The sequence below is a fragment of the Rutidosis leptorrhynchoides genome, chromosome 10 (genome assembly GCF_046630445.1).
Source record: "Rutidosis leptorrhynchoides isolate AG116_Rl617_1_P2 chromosome 10, CSIRO_AGI_Rlap_v1, whole genome shotgun sequence".
Lineage (NCBI taxonomy): Eukaryota > Viridiplantae > Streptophyta > Magnoliopsida > Asterales > Asteraceae > Rutidosis > Rutidosis leptorrhynchoides.
In genome coordinates this window covers 251,718,660-251,741,454 of record NC_092342.1, presented here as the reverse complement: position 1 = coordinate 251,741,454, position 22,795 = coordinate 251,718,660, and the positions used below count along the sequence as shown (strand labels likewise).

At 35.0% G+C, this 22,795-nt stretch overlaps 1 protein-coding gene across 1 annotated transcript; it reads right to left on the bottom strand.

Moving 5' to 3' along the window:
* Window positions 1-1,988: 1,988 nt before the first annotated feature.
* On the bottom strand, window positions 1,989-5,508 carry LOC139870954 (uncharacterized). The gene is made up of 7 exons (XM_071858714.1): window positions 5,358-5,508; window positions 4,387-4,909; window positions 3,765-4,141; window positions 3,398-3,578; window positions 3,211-3,309; window positions 2,619-3,115; window positions 1,989-2,205 (listed from the first exon to the last, which is right to left on the bottom strand). Exons 1-7 carry the CDS (start codon window positions 5,469-5,471, stop codon window positions 2,128-2,130), a joined length of 1,869 nt encoding a protein of 622 aa, XP_071714815.1. The 5' UTR covers window positions 5,472-5,508; the 3' UTR covers window positions 1,989-2,127.
* Window positions 5,509-22,795: the final 17,287 nt, after the last annotated feature.

The window sequence follows — 22,795 nt, the reverse complement described above, 5'->3', positions numbered from 1 at the left end:
TTAACCTAACATTCGCAATCACCTCAGCTTGTCGATTGGAAGGCTCATTAAAACCTGAATAACCCGAAAGCACAAAACGGTTCGTGGAAACCATAAGTTAATGATCAAAGGCCTCGAAAAGCAAGTCAAATCCGTGACTTCTGTTACCCAAACACAACATTATATATCTAGCGTTGGCCCAAGTAACTAATTGGGCAATAAAATTTTTTTATTGACTTGGCAGTGTGTGTCCAAGTATAAAAACTTCAAACGTTTTACGGTTATGTTCATAATACCAATTGGACGACATTATTCAAAATTGTACCTGTAAGGTTAGATAATTATGGATTATTCTAAGGATAGTCTATCAATAAAGTGTATTAAAGTCTCAAAATATTTTTTTTTTTTGAAAGGCAATAATAATTATATTAAATTGATAAAAACTAGCAAGATGCTAGGAATACAAAGCGAATTACATATAACACGACCTCCACCAAACCTTCTACAATGCAATGACTTCAACACGAAACGACTAGCACACAACAAGCTAAATAAAAAACATACAACATAAACGATTCTAAAACTCACTAGAACACGAATTCTAACAAAAAGTTACTACAAATGAACGGGCCAACAATCTAAGGAAACCCCTTGTTAACCAAAACACATCACAATACCACTTAAGGGCAAGCACTCAATTTAAATCATGAAAGCAGAGCACACTTACAACGACCCGAAAAACCCACGATAATCTAAATCAAAGATCCGATCACACATTCAAACCGAGTGGTGATAATGTATTATGTAAATACGATTAACAAAGAAAAAACCATTCAATAGATTGAACACCACATGACGAACTAAGGGAACCCAACAATAATCACGACAGAGGATCAAGATACGGGGATACCTGCAAATGAAACCACCCATCCAAGACCTCCAATATTGGGGTCCACCGACTAGAAATCACGAGACCAACACCGGTACCTAACAGATCGATTGAAGTATTCAAACTTCATACGCATAACCAACAATCACGAATCGACAATCACGAAAGGACAACCACGAACCCACAAATCGACACCCACGCACCCACGAATCAAAACCCACAACCACGAAACCCACAACCTCGAAATCCACAACCACGAACCTAAACAACGACAATACCTGAAGTCAATAGCAGAAGGAAGGCGATGGAGCAAGAGAAAACCGAACCCGCCGGCGGTGGAGAAAGGAAGCGAAACTGCCGGCAGCCGCGAACCTCCGATAAATCGGAAAGACCCACATAATACTAATTGCATGACACCTGTAGATCTACGCCGAAAAAGCGATGAGGAAAGATCCGGCAGATCCACCTCAACACTTCAACAACTCAACCTTAATACACTCGAATTGAAACACCTAAAACGAATGAAGATAGCGAAATAAAACGAAGGGTTAACAGTGAATAGAAAAAACGAAGGATGAGGGAGGTCCTCCGGACCGCCGGCGAAAACCGACGGCCGGAGGAGGAGAGAAACGGATGGCGGCGACTAGATTTAGTTTAGGGTTTTATTTCTTTGTTGAGAGAGAGAGAGAGAGAGAGAGAGAGAGAGAGAGAGAGAGGATTACGTAAAGTCTCAAAATATTTATACATCTAAACAACAGTCGATGGCTAGGGCTTGGCTTTACACAAATAAAATCATTTATGTTGCACTTTTAAGAATTTGTTGTACCAAGTTTGATATGATGTCATGAACTTTTGGAAAAATTTTAGGGCTCTTCACACAAATTTCACTTTTAAGATGTAACCAGTTTGACCCATTTCCTCTTGGCTACATTTTCTTGGTTTACTCAATACTCATTGAGTCCATTACTAGTTGCCAAGTAATATAGTTTTGGGGACAGTAGTTGATTATAAGTCTTTATAAACTAAGAATCTTGAGATGTTCAAGGATACTTTGATATAATAAAAAGACATTACAAATCCATGAAACGAACAACATGATATCATTAGAAATGATGGGCTAAAAGTATACAAAGTTTTCAAGCTAGAGGAGTAGGACCCTTAAACAACCTTCAACCTCAATATCATTAGTAATGATACACTCAAACTACAACACTTATACTTATTTTGTATAAAAAGAAGCATAAATCACAACCGCGCTCTTAATTCTTTGTTTCATTACCCACCAACTGATTCTCGCACAGTGCTTGCAACGCTGGCCTTGTCGTAGCAGCATCCTTCTGATAATCAATTAAACAAAGAAAAGCTCAGTAAGCATGTATTATTGAACATAAAAGTATATCATTAGAAATGAACAACATGATATCATTAGAAATGATGGGCTAAAAGTATACAAAGTTTTCAAGCTAGAGGAGTAGGACCCTTAAACAACCTTCAACCTCAATATCATTAGTAATGATACACTCAAACTACAACACTTATACTTATTTTGTATAAAAAGAAGCATAAATCACAACCGCGCTCTTAATTCTTTGTTTCATTACCCACCAACTGATTCTCGCACTGTGCTTGCAACGCTGGCCTTGTCGTAGCAGCATCCTTCTGATAATCAATTAAACAAAGAAAAGCTCAGTAAGCATGTATTATTGAACATAAATTGAAGAGTTGCATATCAATTGTAGACCAAACGTACCTTATTAGCATCTTCCTTAGCAGATATACTTTTCAGTGTCAATTCTTTAACCTGCTTCCTTAACTGCCTCATACTTATTTCATGTAAACTCATTTGCTTCTTCTTCTTCTCCTTCTCATCTTTCTCTTTCTTGCTTCTCATTCCTTCATCGACAAAAACGGTCTGCAGTTTTCTTCCATTGTCAATGTTCTCTTTATCATCTGAAACAATACTTAAGCTCTTGAATGGTGTAGCTTTCTTGATTGGCGTCACACGCATTGGGTGGCCAACAACATCAGTTAGGACTGAAATGTTTTGGACTGGGAGACAAGGGGCTGCAAAAGCACAATATTGATTCGTTTCTTCGATAGAAGAATTTTCAAAACCTTGTGTTGCTACATCAAAATCTGCATCAGCCTTCGAATTGATATCGTTTTCAGGGTAGAGCTCCGGCTTAAGATCAGGAACTTCCTCGGTCATCGTAGGGAGGTTTTCCATTGCATTAAAGGTTTCATCAACTGAATAATATAAGATGATTTTAACATTATGTTATTTGAAAACCCATGATCTCATATTTAGGCTTGATATTGACATATCGATGAATTAAGCATACCTGTGATTTCGTTCACTTCCACATCCATTGCAGTTGTTTCATCAGCAGCAATACTGAAGGAAATTGCAGCTACATCTATATTATCAGATTGTGCAACACCTAAAATCATTAAATTCTCAATAAATTTAATAACTTGGTATTAAGAAAATTAAACTAAACTAGTGTAGTTCCTAGTAAAGGTTTTCACCTGAGTCAAAAATGGTATCATTGTTGATCAAGCTATGAGATTGTTCTTCTTGAACCATAACAACATTGTGTTCCTTGAATGCACTCAAGTTGCCTTCGTATATTACCTCGCTGACATCACATTCTCCCTCTTCTGAATCAAGTTTCTGTTCCAAGTTCTCATCTTCGAATGTGCTATCTTTACCTTCAGTATCAAACTTTTCTTCATTCTTTTTTTGCTCATCTTCAAATTCAGTATCTTTTTCTTCAGTATCAAATTTCTCTACAATTTTTTGTTCCTCATCTTCAAATGGGCTATCTTTTTCTTCAGTATCAAACATCTCTTCATTCTTTTGTTCCAAGTTCTCATCTTCGAATGTGCTATCTTTTTCTTCATTATCAAACTTCTCTTCATTCTTTTGTTCCAAGTTCTCATCTTCAAATGGGCTATCTTTTTCTTCAGTATCAAACATCTCTTCATTCTTTTGTTCCAAGTTCTTAGCTTCAAATGGGCTATCTTTTTCATCAGTATCAAACTTCTCTTCATTTTTTTGTTGCTCTCCAAAATCACCATCTTCACAAAGGTTTGAGCTTTCATCAGATTCCTGGTCAATTTCACCAAAATCTTTTTCTTCTTCACTTATATGTATAGCTTCTACATTCACAGTCTCCTCATGCACCAAACTACCATCGCCTTCCTCCACAACCAGCACATCAAGTTTCTCAAAGGCATCACAAATGTCTCCCACTTGTACATTTGTATTACCTGCATATCGATTCAGTAAATTAGTATTACAGAACAGTCTTTAGTAATTCCTAGTTCGTTCTTCGATTAATCAAGTTCCATATAGTTCAATGTTTCATAGTTTCATAAAATGAAATAGAGACATCATATTGTACAAATACAATTTCTTACAGCAAATTAGTGTAACAACATAATTACACTAAAATAATTCGCATAGCATTAGAACAAACTTATAAATATGAGTGAGTGGTGTAAGCGAAATAAACCTGATTCCACGGTGTTCTCTTGAACTTCTTCTACACGCTCATCCGAAAAAGAATCGATCTTAATAGCCTTTTCACTATCCTTTTTCACACTCAACTCTTCAGATTTCTTTGCAGTCAGCCTAGTTGAGCGCCTAGTGGTGTGTTTTTTCAGCTCTGTGTATTCTTTTCTCGGACTAACGTCTGAAGCCTCTGTAACCTCATCCTCACACTCATTCAATTGGCTACTAACATTTCGGCAAGACGAACTTGGTGAGGCCTTCCTTCTGGAGCTGGAGATAGCAGGAGTTTTTAGCACATCTTTCTTTGGTTCTTCAACTCCCTTAATGTTAGTGCCCCGACGAGTTGTTCTAGTGGAAGTGGGAGGCAAATTTTCGGTTTCAGTTGATTTCACCTTCGGTCGAGTTGTTGTTCTGCATCGGGTTTTAGGAGCTTTAGGAGAGGAAACCTCAACCGTTTTGGTTGATTCAGCCAAATCAGTTGTCTCAGATTGTGTGACATTCAAATACTCTTCAATCCCTTCAACCTATCATCATTTACATTCAACATTTGACCCATTAAAACAGAATAAAATCAAAATCACTTGTAAAACAATTTAGAAAAAAAGTAATCCTAGCAGCTTATGAGCAACAATTTCTAGAATTATTAAAATCAGTCGAGACAGAACGAGGTAAATAAATTGATTGTGCTAATAAATTTAAATAAGTAATTCGCTCAAATTAATTGAGGTGATGAGCTTAAAAAGCAATAAGCTGAAATATATTAGGCTTAAATAAACAATAAATCAAACTGACTGACCTAATGAGCTTAAATAAACAATATGCCCAAATCGATTGAGTTTATAAGCAAGTAAAAATAGCTTATTCACTTTTTTCAAAACCTAATAATCGATTAAGCTGAATAAATAAGCTAATTTAAAACCTATGAAAATAGTAATCGTAAGAGGATAAATTAAAATAAAAATAGTTACTTACGATGTCAAGAGATTGGAGAGCATCAGCCATGGCGACATTGGTGATGTTAGCTGGGATTTTGTTGAGTTTGCAGAGAGATTGAAGCTCTTTTCTGGTTAGGCTATGGAAATCCATTGGATCTGAATTGAAGTGAAAATTAGGGTTTTGAAAAATGTTTTGATTTCAATTGCGATTGCAATATGGTGGCTGAGAATGAAGTCGTCGATACATACATATTTATACGCAAACCCTTGTGCGCCGATGTGACCGTTAGAGCAGCGCAATTTTGAATATTGAAAGTAATTCAGATCAATAAGCTTTACTCTCAGAGAAATAGTGCTCCTACAAACTGTACAATGCGTATTAAGATTTGTACATTCCCTTGTAATATCTCCATTTGATATTGGAAAAGGTTTTCCTTTATTTTAAAATGTATTGTTGGAGTACTAAAATTAGGAATTTTTATTTATTGTTTACAGTATTAATAATTATAATTAATAATAATAATAATAATAATATAATAATAATAATAATAATAATAATAATAATTAAATTAATCAATTTTAACGTTGAAGATGCTTTCGTAGGAAATGGGCCTAGAGCCCATGGAATCAATTCCAATGATTGTCATAAGTTTATTTTTAATTTTATATTTTTTAAAAAAAAAATAGGATATATAAATTATAATACATCAGCTCTAATTATTAATTATTAATTTAATTAATTGTATTATAGCTCAAACTAATATAAAACTTAACAATTTTAACGTTGAAGATGCTTTCGTAGGAAATGGGCCTAGAGCCCATGGAATCAATTCCAATGATTGTCATAAGTTTATTTTTAATTTTATATTTTTTTTTTAAAAAAAATAGGATATATAAATTATAATACATCAGCTCTAATTATTAATTATTAATTTAATTAATTGTATTATAGCTCAAACTAATTTGCGTCTTGATAAAACTTAACTATGTATTTGACACTTATATTGAACTATCCCCAATCACAAACCCATTAAAATGAACAAACACACACCAACACCATATACCCCTACTACTGTACCAACATGTAAACATCAATACTTAAAACTTATCTAAAACCAAACCCAACCAAAATCGTCGCTCAATTCTTCGAAAACCCGAAAATAACAAAGAATCGGTTGCAAACCAAACGGAAACAGTCACCCTAAACCACAACCAAAACTGAACAAGGAATCACCCCAATACAATGTCACAATCGTTGCCTCGCGTAAAAACCTACAGTTACCAACTTATCATGGACAAGACTTATAATTATTGTATAATTGATCAAGAATAGATTAGATTCAATGGGTTCGGTCCATGTTGGTCAACGAAGATGGGGGATTTAAGGGTCGTTCGAAATTAACTCTTCTGTCTGGATTACCGTGAATAACCCTCATACAAGATGATGATATCAGAAAGGGGTGGTTAAACGTAGACACACCATCGTCGAGATAACCGGCAAGCGATGACTCAAGGGAGGTGTTAGGTTTTATTGTTCAAAGCTTGTGAGTTGTTTGATATTCCGGTAAGTAGGATAGGTTACTTGGTGATTCCAGTCCAACAGATTGAATATAAGGAAGTGATGCCTTGTGTAATGTGTGTGTAGATATGATGCCTTTACCTAGGGTTTGGTGCCCTATTATAGTTGAGCCTCTTTGTCATTTAGTACCACGTAATAGGCCAAAGAGAATATCCTTTTTGTCGGGTTGTAATATTTGGCCGTCCTTGGCGCAGCCTGCCAGTTGTTTGTACTAACCATCTCACAAAGGGAGCATTCTTTAGTGTTCTGCTCTCTTTGTGTGGCGTTATCTGGTTAGCGCTTTTGTCTGCGCCCCTTTTAGGCGACATGCATGCCATGTATGCCATTTGGTCAGGTAGCGCCTTAGTGAGTGCTTCACGCTATAATGTTTTGCAAGCGCGAACGTCGTACTTGTAATTTTTAGAGATATCAAATGATTAGACATTTCTTTAGCACGTACCAGCCACGTGTGATGCACGAATGAGGTACACGAGCATGCGCATCATTAATAATATACTTATACTCTACAACATGATATTATACTATAATATGTTTTTTTAGCGAAAAACTTAATTAAGTTATAAAAGATCTTAATATCTATTTGGTATACAGATTGATACATACTCCAACGTTATATTTGACAAAATTCATCAATCTATATGAAACTAACAATTCATCACGACCCTAACCATTCGATACAACTCTAACCTATTTGATATACTAATGCATCAACATACACACTTACAATAATTAACTTTGGCACAAAAACAACCAAACTCGTGTTCACATACTCCACGAACATAAAACTCCAAACTTTGTTTCGATGAACTTGTGACCATCTAATGAAGAACACGAGAAATACTAGAGCGAAGAAAAAATGAGCGAAGTAGTCCATGTGTGACCGAAGAAACAAACCCAAGTGAAAACCTTGAAGCTCTCGACACCGTCAAACTGCCGACCAAACATCATCTAAAATCCTAATTGGCCTAAAAATAAAAAAAAACCTCGACCACTACCGCCGCAAACCAAAACCTAAACCTAAACAAGGAGATCAACCAAAATCGCATCTATAATTATGGACCTAACACCATAAAAGGCAACAAATTATTATTCTATATATCTAAAAGTCATAGGCAAAGTGAATAGTTAACTTTATAAACTTCACAAACTTACCACAAACTTTTTATTTTTACAATTCACACACACCCTTTATAATACTTAATTATATAGTTTTAAAAACTTACCACAAACTTTTTTCACATTTTATAATTTCACCACACAATTTTTACTATCTAACAACTATTCACTATTATTATTATTAACCACGTTACTCATTTTCTAATAACTGTTCTATTGTTATTACACACACACACACACACACACACACACACATATATATATATATATATATATATATATATATATATATATATATATATTAAAAATAGTTATTTCTATTTTATTAAATAGTTTGTACCAGTGGCGGAAGAATAATTTTTTTTCACCGGAAGCGAAATTTTTTTTTTAAAACGAATCAATTTTTTGGTCAAAAAATTGAGATTTTTGGGCAAAATATGGAGCTTTTTCGAAGTGAATAGTGAACTTTATAAACTTCACAAACTTACCACAAACTTTTTATTTTTACAATTAACACACACCCTTTATAATACTTAACTATATAGTTTTAAAAACTTACCACAAACTTTTCACATTTTATAATTTAACCATAAAACACCTCATTCATATAAATTCACCACACAATTTTAATTATCTAACAACTATTATTATTATTATTATTATTATTATTATTATTATTATTATTATTATTATTATTATTATTATTATTATTATTATTATTATTATTATTAAATCAATCACATAATTTTCCACTTTATTATTGTTTAACTTCTTTCCTTATTAAAAATTAACCACGTAACTTATTTTTTAATAACTGTTCTATTGTTATTATATATATATATATATATATATATATATATATATATATATATATATATATATATATATATATATATATATATATATATATATATATATTATAAAAATAGTTTTTCCTATTTTATTAAATTGTTTGTACCAGTGGCGGAAGCATAATTTTTTTTCACCTGGCGCGAAATTTTTTTCTAAAACGTAGCAATTTTTTGGTCAAAAAATGGAGGTTTTTGGGCAAAATATGGAGCTTTTTCGACAAAATTTGAAGGTTTTCGGGCTAAATTTGGATGTTTTTGGATAACATTTGAACGTTTTTGCGGCAAAATATGTAAGTTTTGGGGCAAAAAATTTCACTGGAGATAAAGTCGAAAAATTTGAAATTTTTACACTGAAAATTGCAAATCCACTGGGGGCGGGCGCCCCCTTGCGCTACATAAAACCGCCCATGGTTTGTACCAATCGTTGATGTACGTCTCACTTTATTGATTGAGCTTTTGGGTATTTTCTCTCGATAAGACGAAAACTAAAACAAACAATGATGAATAATTACTTTCACGCTTATTACAAATCAATCACATAACTATTTTGGGTCCTTCCCCGACAAAACGAAAAATAAAACAAAAAAATGATAAACAGTTATTTTCTCAATAATTAGCTATCTAATTAATGTTAATCAAGGGTGAAGAACCGGCGCAAAGCCAGGTCTCCCAACTAGTTATAACCATGCAGTGAGCTCTCACCCCACCGGGGCCAATCCGGGAGATGACCAATGAAGGTGGCGTTGTCGGGACCAACCCACCAAAGCACACCACAAGTGAAATGAAACGACGACAAAAATAAAAAGAACACAACGACAAAACTTAGAAAGGGCAGCAACACAAGGTAATATAATCATAACTACGAAGAGATGATGAAGCAGGTGCATTTTATCTAGTGGCAAATGATAACGACATTCCTAAAAGGATAGCTTAACCGACAAACAAGATAGAAGTAGTCATATCACCGGAAAAAGGACAAACAACACCAAACGACTATAAAGTAAGCCAAACAAACTAAATATCCTTAAGAAAAACCAAACATAATCTGGTGAAGATACCATCTTCCGGCAAAGGTAAAACCTGCTAGATTCCCTATATCCGGCGAACCATAAAAGGAGAATTTAACATGAAACTCAGCTGAGATATTATGACAATTTGAACAAACGGACACCCCAAGTACACAACCAACTGTTGACCAATGACCACGATAGAACACAAGCAAACGACGACCAACGACCAAACCTTGAAACATGTGAGAGTTAGAAATTCCAAAAAGCCAGGTGACACCACCAGTTCACCACTTATAAACAGCTAACAATCAAAAGAGAACGTAAACAAAGGGTCATAAAATGCTTCCTGAAAATGAAGTTCGACCAACCAAAATTTCCTGTCGAGTGCTCTGGCGATTTGGTACATACTATCATAGATCATGTATAATTATTGTATTATGTTGAACAGTTTGTTAACATCAAGGAGTTGGTATATTGGTGATGACCCAACTTCTCATAAGGGATATCAGGGGTTCGCAGTCAATGAGCTGCAAAATATTCCACTTAAGGTCACCCGCAAATTTCATAGGCATCGGAGGTTGTGGACGTTTTGCACTCGTGCATCCCCCAAGGGAGTTTCATCACACACGATGCTCGTATGGATTCGTAGTGGAGATTCCTACTGAGGGGCGGTAATGTCTGTCCCATGAAATGATCGAGTGAGTAGGTTCCGACCTCGTATTCGGACCCCGTTAGTGACTCCTAACCGATGTTAAAAAAATGTTAGCACAATTTGTTTGTTGGATTTTTATTACTCCCTCTGTCCCATATTAAGTCCTGTTTTAGTTTTGAATGTCTTTTCTTTAAAACTTTGATTTTAAATATTTTTGTGTATAAAAAATTATTCGATAAAATATATATCAATATATTGGTTTTTGATTATATTTTTACCGGTATAACGTTCATAATATGGGACGGAGAGAGTATTATTTTTAAGACTGGTTTTCAAAGATAGTGCAAAATTTATTAAGTCTTTGTTTGAATAAGATGTAGACAAATATAAAAATCGACATACTTGAGTCATTTAACACGACGTGAGTTATGTATCATTGTATGCGTACGTATGTATACGGTTTTTTCAATGTCCGCATATAATACTACTTCCAATTTTGTACTATTATACGACATGATCATGTACATATAGTTGATCAAGTTTTAAATTCTTACACACTAAGCTACATTCCTTTTCTAAAAAATTTCCTGCACCCTATGATGTGAAGTTCATTTGTATTTGGCATGTAATTGGTCCATATATACTATATTATAAGAATACAGTAAGTAAGCCTTCAATGTTAAGTGGGACTAAATCTTTTATCGAGTACAAAATGAGTCAACAACTTTAGTCATAACTTCAATGGAAATATTGGAATCTTTACAAGTTATACACAACGTATCAGTTGTTTCGTAGTACTGCATTACATTACCGGTGTAATGATAATAACAATGAAAGTAACGCAACATGAGTTATTCCAATTAGGAAAACGTAACTGTGAACATAAGGTACCAATATCACTTTATTATTGATAAGAAACTATATATAACTTCGACTTCTATCAACTCACAATGCAATGTCGCTTCGAGATTACTCAGCTCGCATAGCAAATTAGATCACTCGGTCTAGCCGGGAAAAAAAGAGCTACTTGTACCTTTGAATTATATGTAATTTAGTTTCCAAAATGATAAACAAATATTCACATGTCAAGACCCAATCAAGGTTATGCCGGATATAATCTTATAAGACCATTTGTATCGGAGCACCTACAACGGCGTTGGTGCCGACGTGGAGCTCAGGAAACGCGAGCTGGTGGCCGTATCGAGGCGTTGTCGGCGAGCGTTGCGGCGGCGTTTGGGGCATTCCAACGGCTCCGGCAACGTGCGTTGGAGCCAGGTGGCTAAATTCGATTTGTCTGTTTGTTTTAACCTTTTTTTTTTGTTGTTGCTGCTATTTTTTCGTTTTCAAAATATGATTTTAGCCAACCTAAATTTGGGATCTATTTAATGGAGGTGAAGATGTTAGGAGGTATTTTTTGGGGAAGATGACCAAACCCGTGAATTACTTGTACTTTTGTTTTATTTTTCCTATTTTAACCCTCTAACTTTTATCTAATATTCACATCCAATCCTTTAATTTTAATACTCCGATGTTCGTTCATCAGTTCCATGTAATTGATAATATAAATTTAGTTTAAGTGTTAAAAAAAACACAAACTTTTGGCTTTTCTAAATTAATGTTATTAATTTTATCTTTTTTTATTTTTATAACACATATTTATTTTCAATTTTAATAATAAAAATAAAATAAAACAATTAAATAAAACAGAAAAATACAAAACTAAATGCCACATCAGCATTCCACTACCACAACACAAACCCACAACACGAACTCACAATACCACCACTACTCCACTCAATAACTCAACACGTCCTACTCATCAAAAAAGTGCAAAAAGTGCACAACACGAACTCATAACACGAGTTACCATTACAAATGGTCTAATGGACGGTTTACCCACAACGTTTGTTACGTAGTGTTGTGGGGGCGTTGTGCGCCTATTGTGGGGTGTTTGAGCCAAACCTCCACATATGTGTTATGTAACGACCCTGGATTTTCCAACTATATTATTAATATTTATTATTAATACTTGCGTTATACTAAATGTATTCTTATACATTTTACTTGTTACCGTATTTGACTTTTCATGTCCCGACTCGTCTTTTCGACGCGCACTTCTCACGAATAATATTTCGAATATTATTTACGTTCATAATTAATTATTATTAATTATTTCTAATAATGTAAGTAGTTAATTACTTGGGCTTTTTATTTATTTGTTGCATACTTGAACATGGGCTTATATTATTGGACTTGAAAGCCCACCCTACATTACTTAATGGACTACTAGTAAGCCCGCTATTATGCTAATGATTCTTTAAGGTTAAACATGGATTAATTAGTAAAATGAGGAGACAAAGTTGTTGCAAGCATGCATGACCAACTTTTCATGTATTTAACTTTTACCTCATACTAGCATTCACCACCTTCCAACACTTGAAAGATCAACTTGACCATCCCCTTTTGGACACCCTAAACCGTCGGCCATTAGGTGGGGGAGGGAGTTCAAAATCTTTTTTTTGTTGTTGTTACTTATATGATAGTTTACACTTCATTTTTCACACATCATTCTTACACTACTTTCACTCTTTATTTTTCTCTCTAAATTGTAAGTAAGAAACTTTATTTTTCTTTCTTCTTTTTCCTTTAAAAATCACCAAGTATCATCATCATTTTACTTACTTGTTTGTTGTTAAAGATTAAGCTTTCTAGTTTGTATCTTCTTGAATCTTGCTTCTTTCATCCTTGTTTGATGAGAAGTCAAGAACAAGAATCTAAGCTTGTTAGCTTATGGTTCTACACTTGAAGTATTATAAAGATCTAAAGTTCATAAGCTTTAAGATCTTACTTGTGTTCATGTTTTGTAAACTTGAGGTTTATTTTCTTAAGATCCAAGCTTTGGCTTGAATCTTCTTAAGTATGAAACAAACATGAACTTGCTACTTGTAACTTTAATTTATTTCTTCCTTTTGTATGTATTTTAAATTTGAGATGTTATTTTGGTGAAGTATTACTAGTTAAACTTGATCTCATTTTTCTTGGAACTAAAGTTTAAACTTTGTAAGTTCAAGAACATGGAAGTTTAACTTTCTAGTTATAACTTCATACACTTATGTTGGATCTAAGTTTCTATAGCTTATGGTCTTCCAATTTTGTCTAAAACAAAAGCTTATAAGCTTATATACATTCTACAAGATTAAAATCTAAGTTTCATAACTTATGGTTTCATTAAAGTGAAGATCCAAGTTCTATAACTTAGGGTTTAACTTAAGAACACTAGATCTAGACATTTTAGTCTAGGATCTTCAAGATCTAACTAAGATCTAAGTTCTATAACTTAAGATCTTGTTTATTTAGTTTACTTTTGAGATTATAGCTTAATATTATTATTAGAACTCATGTATGTGTCGGATCTAAGATCTTAATGTAACTTTGGTTCATCAACCTACTTACAACCCTTAAATGAGTTGTGCTATTTATCTTAGACATACACTAGTGTTATGATGGTCAAAACTTGGTAAAGATGATGCTAACACATCAACGAGTTGTACACTTGAAGCTATAAGCATCAAGGATGAGAACCGTGATGAGCATCAAGCACCAAGAATCCACCGGAGCACATTTCTTACTGTTTTCTGGATCTGATCAGGCTCCTGCACTACTGGAAAAGTTGATTTCCAGATTTTTTGGTTCGATTAGATGATTTTTCATTTAGGACTCGTCTTAATCCGATTTACGGTTTAGGATTTATAGCCTTCCGAAAGTCACTACACCTTTGTAACGTTGTGCTGAAATTTCTGACCTACTCGCACATAAACCGTCGCCAAGGTCAAACGAAGACGAGTTTGGTTCTGAAAATTGATCAGTGGTTAAAGGACTCACATACGGAGCCATAGCCACTAACTTCACATCTTTTCGATTTGTATAGAGGTCGTAGCAGCTGAACGAAGTCAGCCTTTGTTTCGATCTCTATTCTTGATTGAAAACTTACTTTACTTTTTACTTATGTTGATGAATGATGATGATACATAAGACCTAATTTACATACTTTTAAACCTTTGGGAACGATTTACTGACTTAGTAACTTTTGACTTAGGTTGAGGACCTTTCGGACCAACTACTTGCTTACTTATCTCGTACCGACCTTACTACTTTTCACTGTGAGTTATAGCATCCCTTTTTTACTTTAACTATTTTGGGAACTGAGAATACATGCACGTTTTACATTTTACATACTAGGAACGAGTACTTAAACTTCATATATGTGTGGGTTATACAACGACATAAACTTTCCCCTTAGCTCGATAACGTTTAGTCATTGGTCTTTGAACCGGTGAACGCGAATCTTAGATATGGATCCATAGGGTTTGACATCCCCACTCGGGCTAGTAGCGCTAGCATTTAACGGGTGTTTAATACTTCGTAAACCTATGCACTCGCCAAGTGTACTTTTAGGGGGTGATATTACGTTAAGTTAGTTACCAAGTGCCCACGGTTGAACATATACTTTTCATACTGTTTTGAAATACTGAAATCTCGTGGCCTACCTTACATTCCTGTTATACTTAATCTATAGCTCACCAACATCCGTGTTGATGTTTTTAAGCATGTTTTCTCAGGTGCTTAGAGGTTTGATGCTTCCGCTGTAGTTGTCTTGCTGTGTAGACTCCCGCTGCTTTTGTTAGAGATGTCTCTGCATGAAACGTTTACCTTGCATTCACAACCATGTTACTTTTGAAACAATGAATTTGTAATGACCTTCGGGTCTCGTACTTATGTTAATTGCTTCTATTCATAGAAGCATACTTTCGTTTGTAAAACTTTTGATGTCGGTTATGACGTCACCCTTTCTTATGAATGCAAACTTATTTTAAAACAGCATACAGTGTTTGACCTTGTAATGATCCTGTTGTTGATGATCCGTACACGTTAATTTTGTACGGGGCATCATATTTGGTATCAGAGCATTGGTTGTAGGGAATTAGGTTGCAATAATGAGTCTAGACCAGATCGAGTAGGATTCGCTAATAGGACTAATCTACAACTTGCTAGTTTACTTGTTTCTGCGGAACTTGCTGCATGTTGCAGCTTACTTTTACTGCTATATGTCGTATACTGCTACTTGTTTTCACTACTGCATGCTATTATCTGCTTTCGATTGCATGATACTTCTGTAGGGTTTGTTATTATTGTCATGCTACTTACTGCTATAGATAATCTAGAATGTAGTAGTTACTTTGCCTAATACGTGCTTGCTATATGACTTACTGACATGGAAAAAGTTATTTTTCCTTGTTCAGATGTCGAATATCCCGCCCATCATCATTGACTTGGACAGCGACTCAGATTCACCTGCCACCTCGCCTGCTACTGCTGCCGACTCACAGATCCAGTCATCGCTACCCTCCAGTGACTCTGGCGATTCATCCTCTGGGGACAGTAGCCACACACCTGACCTGATGATCATCTCAGATGGAGACGGGGACCCAGAGGAGATTCCAGCTCCACCTAGCCCAGGACTCCCGGAGCCACAGCACCATTCCGGTGGAGCTGTGATTCCTGGGGGAAATGAGGACGGTCCTTTCCGTAGTGAGCGAGGACATTGGGTCAGGCGCCTTGTTGATGGACGTGTCGTGCCGATCCCGCCTAGCAGATATCGACTGATGACCACCGGTCGAGCAGATCCACCCTCAGATGATTCAGACGACTCATCATCCGATGACTTCAGCGAGGAGGATTCCGACGAGGACCCTGAGAAGACGCCCGTGCAGTCGCCCTTTACCCTACCGAAGAAGCGGTATCGTATCAATGGTACTGTTATTCTGGGGGTTAACGAAGGTAGACCGTTCGTGGACGCACGCAGACAGTTGGTTAGGGTTACCGCCCGTAAGCGGGTTGTGCCTTACCCTGCCGATCCATTCATGCGTAAGGCTTCCCATTACGCACCATCTACTTCTGGTGCTGGATCGTCTGTACCACCAGCTCCACCAGCATCATCTGCACCACCAGCTTGAAATGTCCCGTTCATATTGATTATAAACGTTCCATATTAATTGATTTCGTTGCGAGGTTTTGACCTCTATATGAGACGTTTTTCAAAGACTGCATTCTTTTTTAAAATAACCATAACCTTTATTTTATCAATAAAGGTTTTAAAAGCATTACGTAGATTATCAAATAATGATAATCTAAAATATACTGTTTACACATGACCATTACATAATGGTTTACAATAGAAATATATTACATCGACATATGTTTCTTGAATGCAGTTTTTACACAATATCATACAAACATGGACTCCAAATCGTGTCCTTATTTTAGTATGCAACAGTGGAAGCTCTTAGTATTCACCTGAGAATAAACATGCTTTAAATGTCAACAAAAATGTTGGTGAGTTATAAGTTTAACCTATATATATCAAATCGTAACAATAGACCACAAGATTTCATATTTCAATACACATCCCATACATAGAGATAAAAATCATTCATATGATGAACACCTGGTAACCGACATTAACAAGATGCATATATAAGAATATCCCCATCATTCCGGGACACCCTTCGGATATGATATAAATTTCGAAGTACTAAAGCATCCGGTACTTTGGATGGGGTTTGTTAGGCCCAATAGATATATCTTTAGAATTCGCGCCAATTAAGGTGTCTGTTCCCTAATTCTTAGATTACCAGACTTAATAAAAAGGGGCATATTCAATTTCGATAATTCAACCATAGAATGTAGTTTCACATACTTGTGTCTATTTTGTAAATCATTTATAAAACCTGCATGTATTCTCATCCCAAAAATAATAGATTTTAAAAGTGGGACTATAACTCACTTTCACAGATATTTCATTCCTCGGAAATAAGACTTGGCCACGGATCGATTCACGAACCTATACAAATATGTACATATATATCAAAGTATGATCAAAATATAATTACAACCATTTTTATTATGTTTTAAAGATTTGAGTGTATTAAGTCAGCTGTTCTCGTTAATAACCTACAACTAGTTGTCCACAGTTAGATGTACAGAAATAAATCGATATATATTATCTTGAATCAATCCAGACCCAGTGTATACACGTCTCAGGCTAGATCACAACTCAAAGTATATATATTTTTGGAATCAACCTCAACCCTGTATAGCTAACTCCAACATTACTGCATATAGAGTGTCTATGGTTGTTCCAAATAATATATATACATGGGTCGATATGATATGTCAAAATATTTGCATACGTGTCTATGGTATCCTAAGATTACATAATATATTAGAATACCTGTATAATACAATATAAGTTAGCTAGGATATGATTTGTATAGATTTGTTAAACATTTCCCGTAACTAAAAAGATCAAAAATATCCAATCTTGTTTTACCCATAACTTCTTCATTTTAAATCCGTTTTGAGTGAATCAAATTGCTATGGTTTCATATTGAACTCTAATTTAAGAACCCAAACAGAAAAAGTATAGGTTTATAGTCAGAAATTTAAGTTACATGTCAATTACTAAAGAGGTAGTCATTTCTGTCGAAAGAACGATATCTTGATGACCATTTTGAAAAACATACTTTCACTTTGAGTTTAACCAAGATTTTTGGATATAGTTTCATGTTCATATGAAAAATTATTTTCCCAGAAGAACAACTTTTAAATCAAAGTTTATCATAGTTTTTAATTATCCAAACCAAAACAGCCCCCCGGTTTCACTACGACGGCGTATATCCGATTTTATGGTGTTAATCGTGTTTGCTGGTTTTAATTCATTAAGTTAGCATATCATATTGATATAGAACATGTGTTTAGTTGATTTTAAAAGTCAAGTTAGAAGGATTAACTTTTTTTGCGAACAAGTTTAGAATTAACTAAACTATGTTCTAGTGATTACAAGTTTAAACCTTCGAATAAGATAGCTTTATATGTATGAATCGAATGATGTTATGAACATCATTACTACCTCAAGTTTTCTGGATAAAACTACTAGAAATGAAAAAAATGGATCTAGCCTCAAAGGATCCTTGGATGGCTTGAAAGTTCTTGAAGCAGAATCATGACACGAAAACAGTTCAAGTAAGATTTTCACTCGAAATAAGATTGTTATAGTTGTAAAAATTGAATCAAAGTTTGAATATGAATATTACCTTGAATTAGAAAGATAAACTACTGTAAATAACAAAGGTTCATTAATCTTAGATGATTACTTGGAATGGATTAGAAAGCTTGGAAGTAGACTTGCAAACTTGGAAGTATTCTTGATTTTTATGAAACTGTACTTATGGAATCTATGAAGAACACTTAGAACTTGAAGATGGAACTTGAGAGAGATCAATTAGATAAAGAAAATTGAAGAATGAAAGTGTTTGTAGGTGTTTTTGGTCGTTGGTATATGGATTATATATAAAGGATATGTAATTTTGTTTTCATGTAAATAAGTCATGAATGATTACTAATATTTTTGTAATTTTATGAGATATTTCATGCTAATTGCCAAATGATGGTTCCCACATGTGTTAGGTGACTCAAATGATCTGCTACGAGCTGATCATTGGAGTGTATATACCAATAGTACATACATCTAAAAGCTGTGTATTGTACGAGTACGAATACGGGTGCATACGAGTATAATTGTTGATGAAACTGAACGAGGATGTAATTGTAAGCATTTTTGTTAAGTAGAAGTACTTTGATATGTGTCTTGAAGTCTTTCAAAAGTGTAAGAATACATATCAAAACACAACATGTATATACATTCTAATGGAGTCGTTAAGTCTTCGTTAGTCGTTACATGTAAGTGTTGTTTTGAAACCTTTAAGTTAACGATCTCAATTAATGTTGTTAACCCAATGTTTATTATATCAAATGAGATGTTAAATTATTATGTTATCATGATATTGTGATGTATGAATATCTCTTAATATGATATATACATTAAAATATCGTTACAACGATAATCGTTACATATAAGTCTCGTTTCGTAATTCTTGAGTTAGTAGTCTTGTTTTTACATATGTAGTTCATTGTTAACACACTTAATGATATATTTAAATATCATTTTATCATGTTAAATATAGTGTATCAATATCTTAATATGATACATATGTATTTAGTAGACGTTATCATAACGATAATCGTTATATATATCCTTTCGAGTTTCTTAACTTAGTAATCTCATTTCTTATGTATATCACACATTGTTAATATACTTAGTGAGATACTTACTCATCATAATCTCATGTCAACCATATATATATGTCTATATATACCACAACATGTAGTTTTTACAAATTTGTAACGTTCGTGAATCGCCGGTCAACTTGGGTGATCAATTGTCTATATGAAACTTATTTCATTTAATCAAGTCTTAACAAGTTTGATTGCTTAACACGTTGGAAATATTTAGTCATGTAAATATCAATCTCAATTAATATATATAAACATGGAAAAGTTCGGGTCACTACAGTACCTACCCATTAAATAAATTTTGTCCCGAAATTTTAAGCTGTTGAAGGTGTTGACGAATCTTCTGGAAATAGATGCGGGTATTTCTTCTTCATCTGATCTACACGCTCCCAGGTGAACTCGGGTCCCCTACGAGCATTCCATCGAATCTTAACAATCGGTATCTTGTTTTGCTTAAGTCTCTTAACCTCACGATCCATTATTTCGACGGGTTCTTCAATGAATTGAAGTTTTTCATTGATTTGGATTTCGTCCAAAGGAATAGTGAGATCTTCTTTAGTAAAACATTTCTTCAAATTCGAGACGTGGAAAGTGTTATGTACAGCCGCGAGTTGTTGAGGTAGCTCTAGTTGGTAAGCTACTGGTCCGACACGATCTATAATCTTGAATGGTCCAATGTACCTTGGATTTAGTTTCCCCCGTTTACCAAATCGAACAACGCCTTTCCAAGGTGAAACCTTAAGCATGACCATTTCTCCAATTTCAAACTCTATATCTTTTCTTTTACTGCCCGCGTAGCTCTTTTGTCGACTCTGGGCGGTTTTCAATCGTTGTTGAATTTGGATGATTTTCTCAGTAGTTTCTTGTATTATCTCCGGACTCGTAATCTGTCTATCCCCCACTTCATTCCAACAAATTGGAGACCTGCACTTTCTACCATAAAGTGCCTCAAACGGTGCCAACTCAATACTAGAATGATAACTGTTGTTGTAGGAAAATTCTGCTAACGGTAGGTGTCGATCCCAACTATTTCCGAAATCAATAACACATGCTCGTAGCATGTCTTCAAGCATTTGTATCATCCTTTCGCTCTGCCCATCAGTTTGTGGATGATAGGCAGTACTCATGTCTAGACGAGTCCCCAATGCTTGTTCCAACGTCTGCCAAAACCTTGAAACAAATCTACCATCCCTATCAGAGATAATAGAGACGGGTATTCCATGTCTGGAGACAACCTCCTTCAAATACAATCGCGCCAACTTCTCCATTTTGTCATCTTCTCTCATTGACAGGAAGTGTGCTGACTTGGTGAAACGATCAACTATTACCCAAATAGTATCATAACCACTTGCAGTCCTTGGCAATTTAGTAATTAAATCCATGGTAATGTTTTCCCATTTCCATTCCGGGATTTCAGGTTGTTGTAGTAGACCTGATGGTTTCTGATGTTCAACTTTGACCTTAGAACACGTCAAACATTCTCCTACATATTTAGCAATATCAGCTTTCATACCCGGCCACCAAAAGTGTTTCTTGAGATCTTTATACATCTTCCCCGCTCCGGCATGTATTGAATATCTGGTTTTATGTGCTTCCTTAAGTCCCATTTCTCTCACATCTCTAAACCTTGGTACCCAAATTCTATCAGCCTTATATCGGGTTCCATCTTCCCGAATATTAAGATGTTTCTCTGATCCTTTGGGTATCTCATTCTTCAACTTTCCTTCTTTTACAACCCCCTGTTGCGCCTCTTTTATTTGAGTAGTAAGGTTAGTACGAATAATTATATTCATAGCTTTTACCCGTATAGGTTCTCTGTCCTTTCTACTCAAAGTGTCAGCTACGACATTCGCCTTCCCCGAGTGGTATCGAATCTCAAAATCATAATCATTCAATAGTTCAATCCACCTGCGTTGTCTCATATTCAGTTGCTTCTGATTAAATATATGTTGGAGACTTTTGTGGTCGGTATATATTATACTTTTGACCCCATATAAATAATTCCTCCAAGTCTTTAATGCAAAAACAACAGCACCCAATTCCAAATCGTGAGTCGTATAATTTTGCTCGTGAATCTTCAATTGTCTAGACGCATAAGCAATCACCTTCGTTCGTTGCATTAATACACAACCGAGACCTTGCTTTGATGTATCACAATAAATCACAAAATCATCATTCCCTTCAGGCAATGACAATATAGGTGCCGTAGTTAGCTTTTTCTTTAATAACTGAAATGCCTTCTCTTGTTCATCCTTCCATTCAAATTTCTTCCCTTTATGCGTTAATGCAGTCAAGGGTTTTGCTATTTTGGAGAAATCTTGGATGAATCTTCTGTAGTAACCAGCCAATCCTAAAAATTGACGTATATGCTTCGGAGTTTTTGGGGTTTCCCACTTTTCAACGGTTTTGATCTTTGCCGGGTCCACCTGGATACCTTCTTTGTTCACTATGTGACTGAGGAATTGAACTTCTTCCAACCAAAATGCACACTTTGAAAACTTAGCGTACAGTTTTTCTTTCCTCAATACTTCTAGCACTTTTCTCAAATGTTCTTCGTGCTCTTGATCATTCTTTGAGTAAATAAGTATGTCATCGATGAAAACAATGACAAACTTGTCAAGATATGGCCCACACACTCGGTTCATAAGGTCCATGAACACAGCTGGTGCATTAGTCAATCCAAACGGCATAACCATAAACTCGTAATGACCATAACGCTTCCTAAAAGTAGTTTTTGGAATATCATCCTCCTTTACTCGCATTTGATGATATCCAAAACTTAAATCAATTTTCGAATAAACCGATGAGCCTTGTAGTTGATCAAATAAGTCGTCGATTCTCGGTAGTGGGTAGCGGTTCTTGATGGTAAGTTTCTTGAACTCTCGGTAGTCGATACACAATCTAAATTTAACATCTTTCTTCTTGACAAACAAAATAGGAGCTCCCCATGGTGATGTGCTTGGTCGAATGAAACTACGCTCTAAAAGTTCCTGTAACTGACTTTGTAATTCTTTCATTTTGCTGGGTGCGAGTTTGTATGGAGAACGAGCTATTGGTGCAGCTCCTGGTACAAGG

Coding starts and splice junctions, on each gene's coding strand:
- LOC139870954 (XM_071858714.1), bottom strand. CDS start 5,471: ATGGATTTCCATAGCCTAACCAGAAAAGAGCTTCAATCTCTCTGCAAA. Junction 4,910..5,357: donor CTCTCCAATCTCTTGACATC/GTAAGTAACTAT, acceptor AAATGATGATAG/GTTGAAGGGATTGAAGAGTA. Junction 2,206..2,618: donor CTAAGGAAGATGCTAATAAG/GTACGTTTGGTC, acceptor ATTGATTATCAG/AAGGATGCTGCTACGACAAG.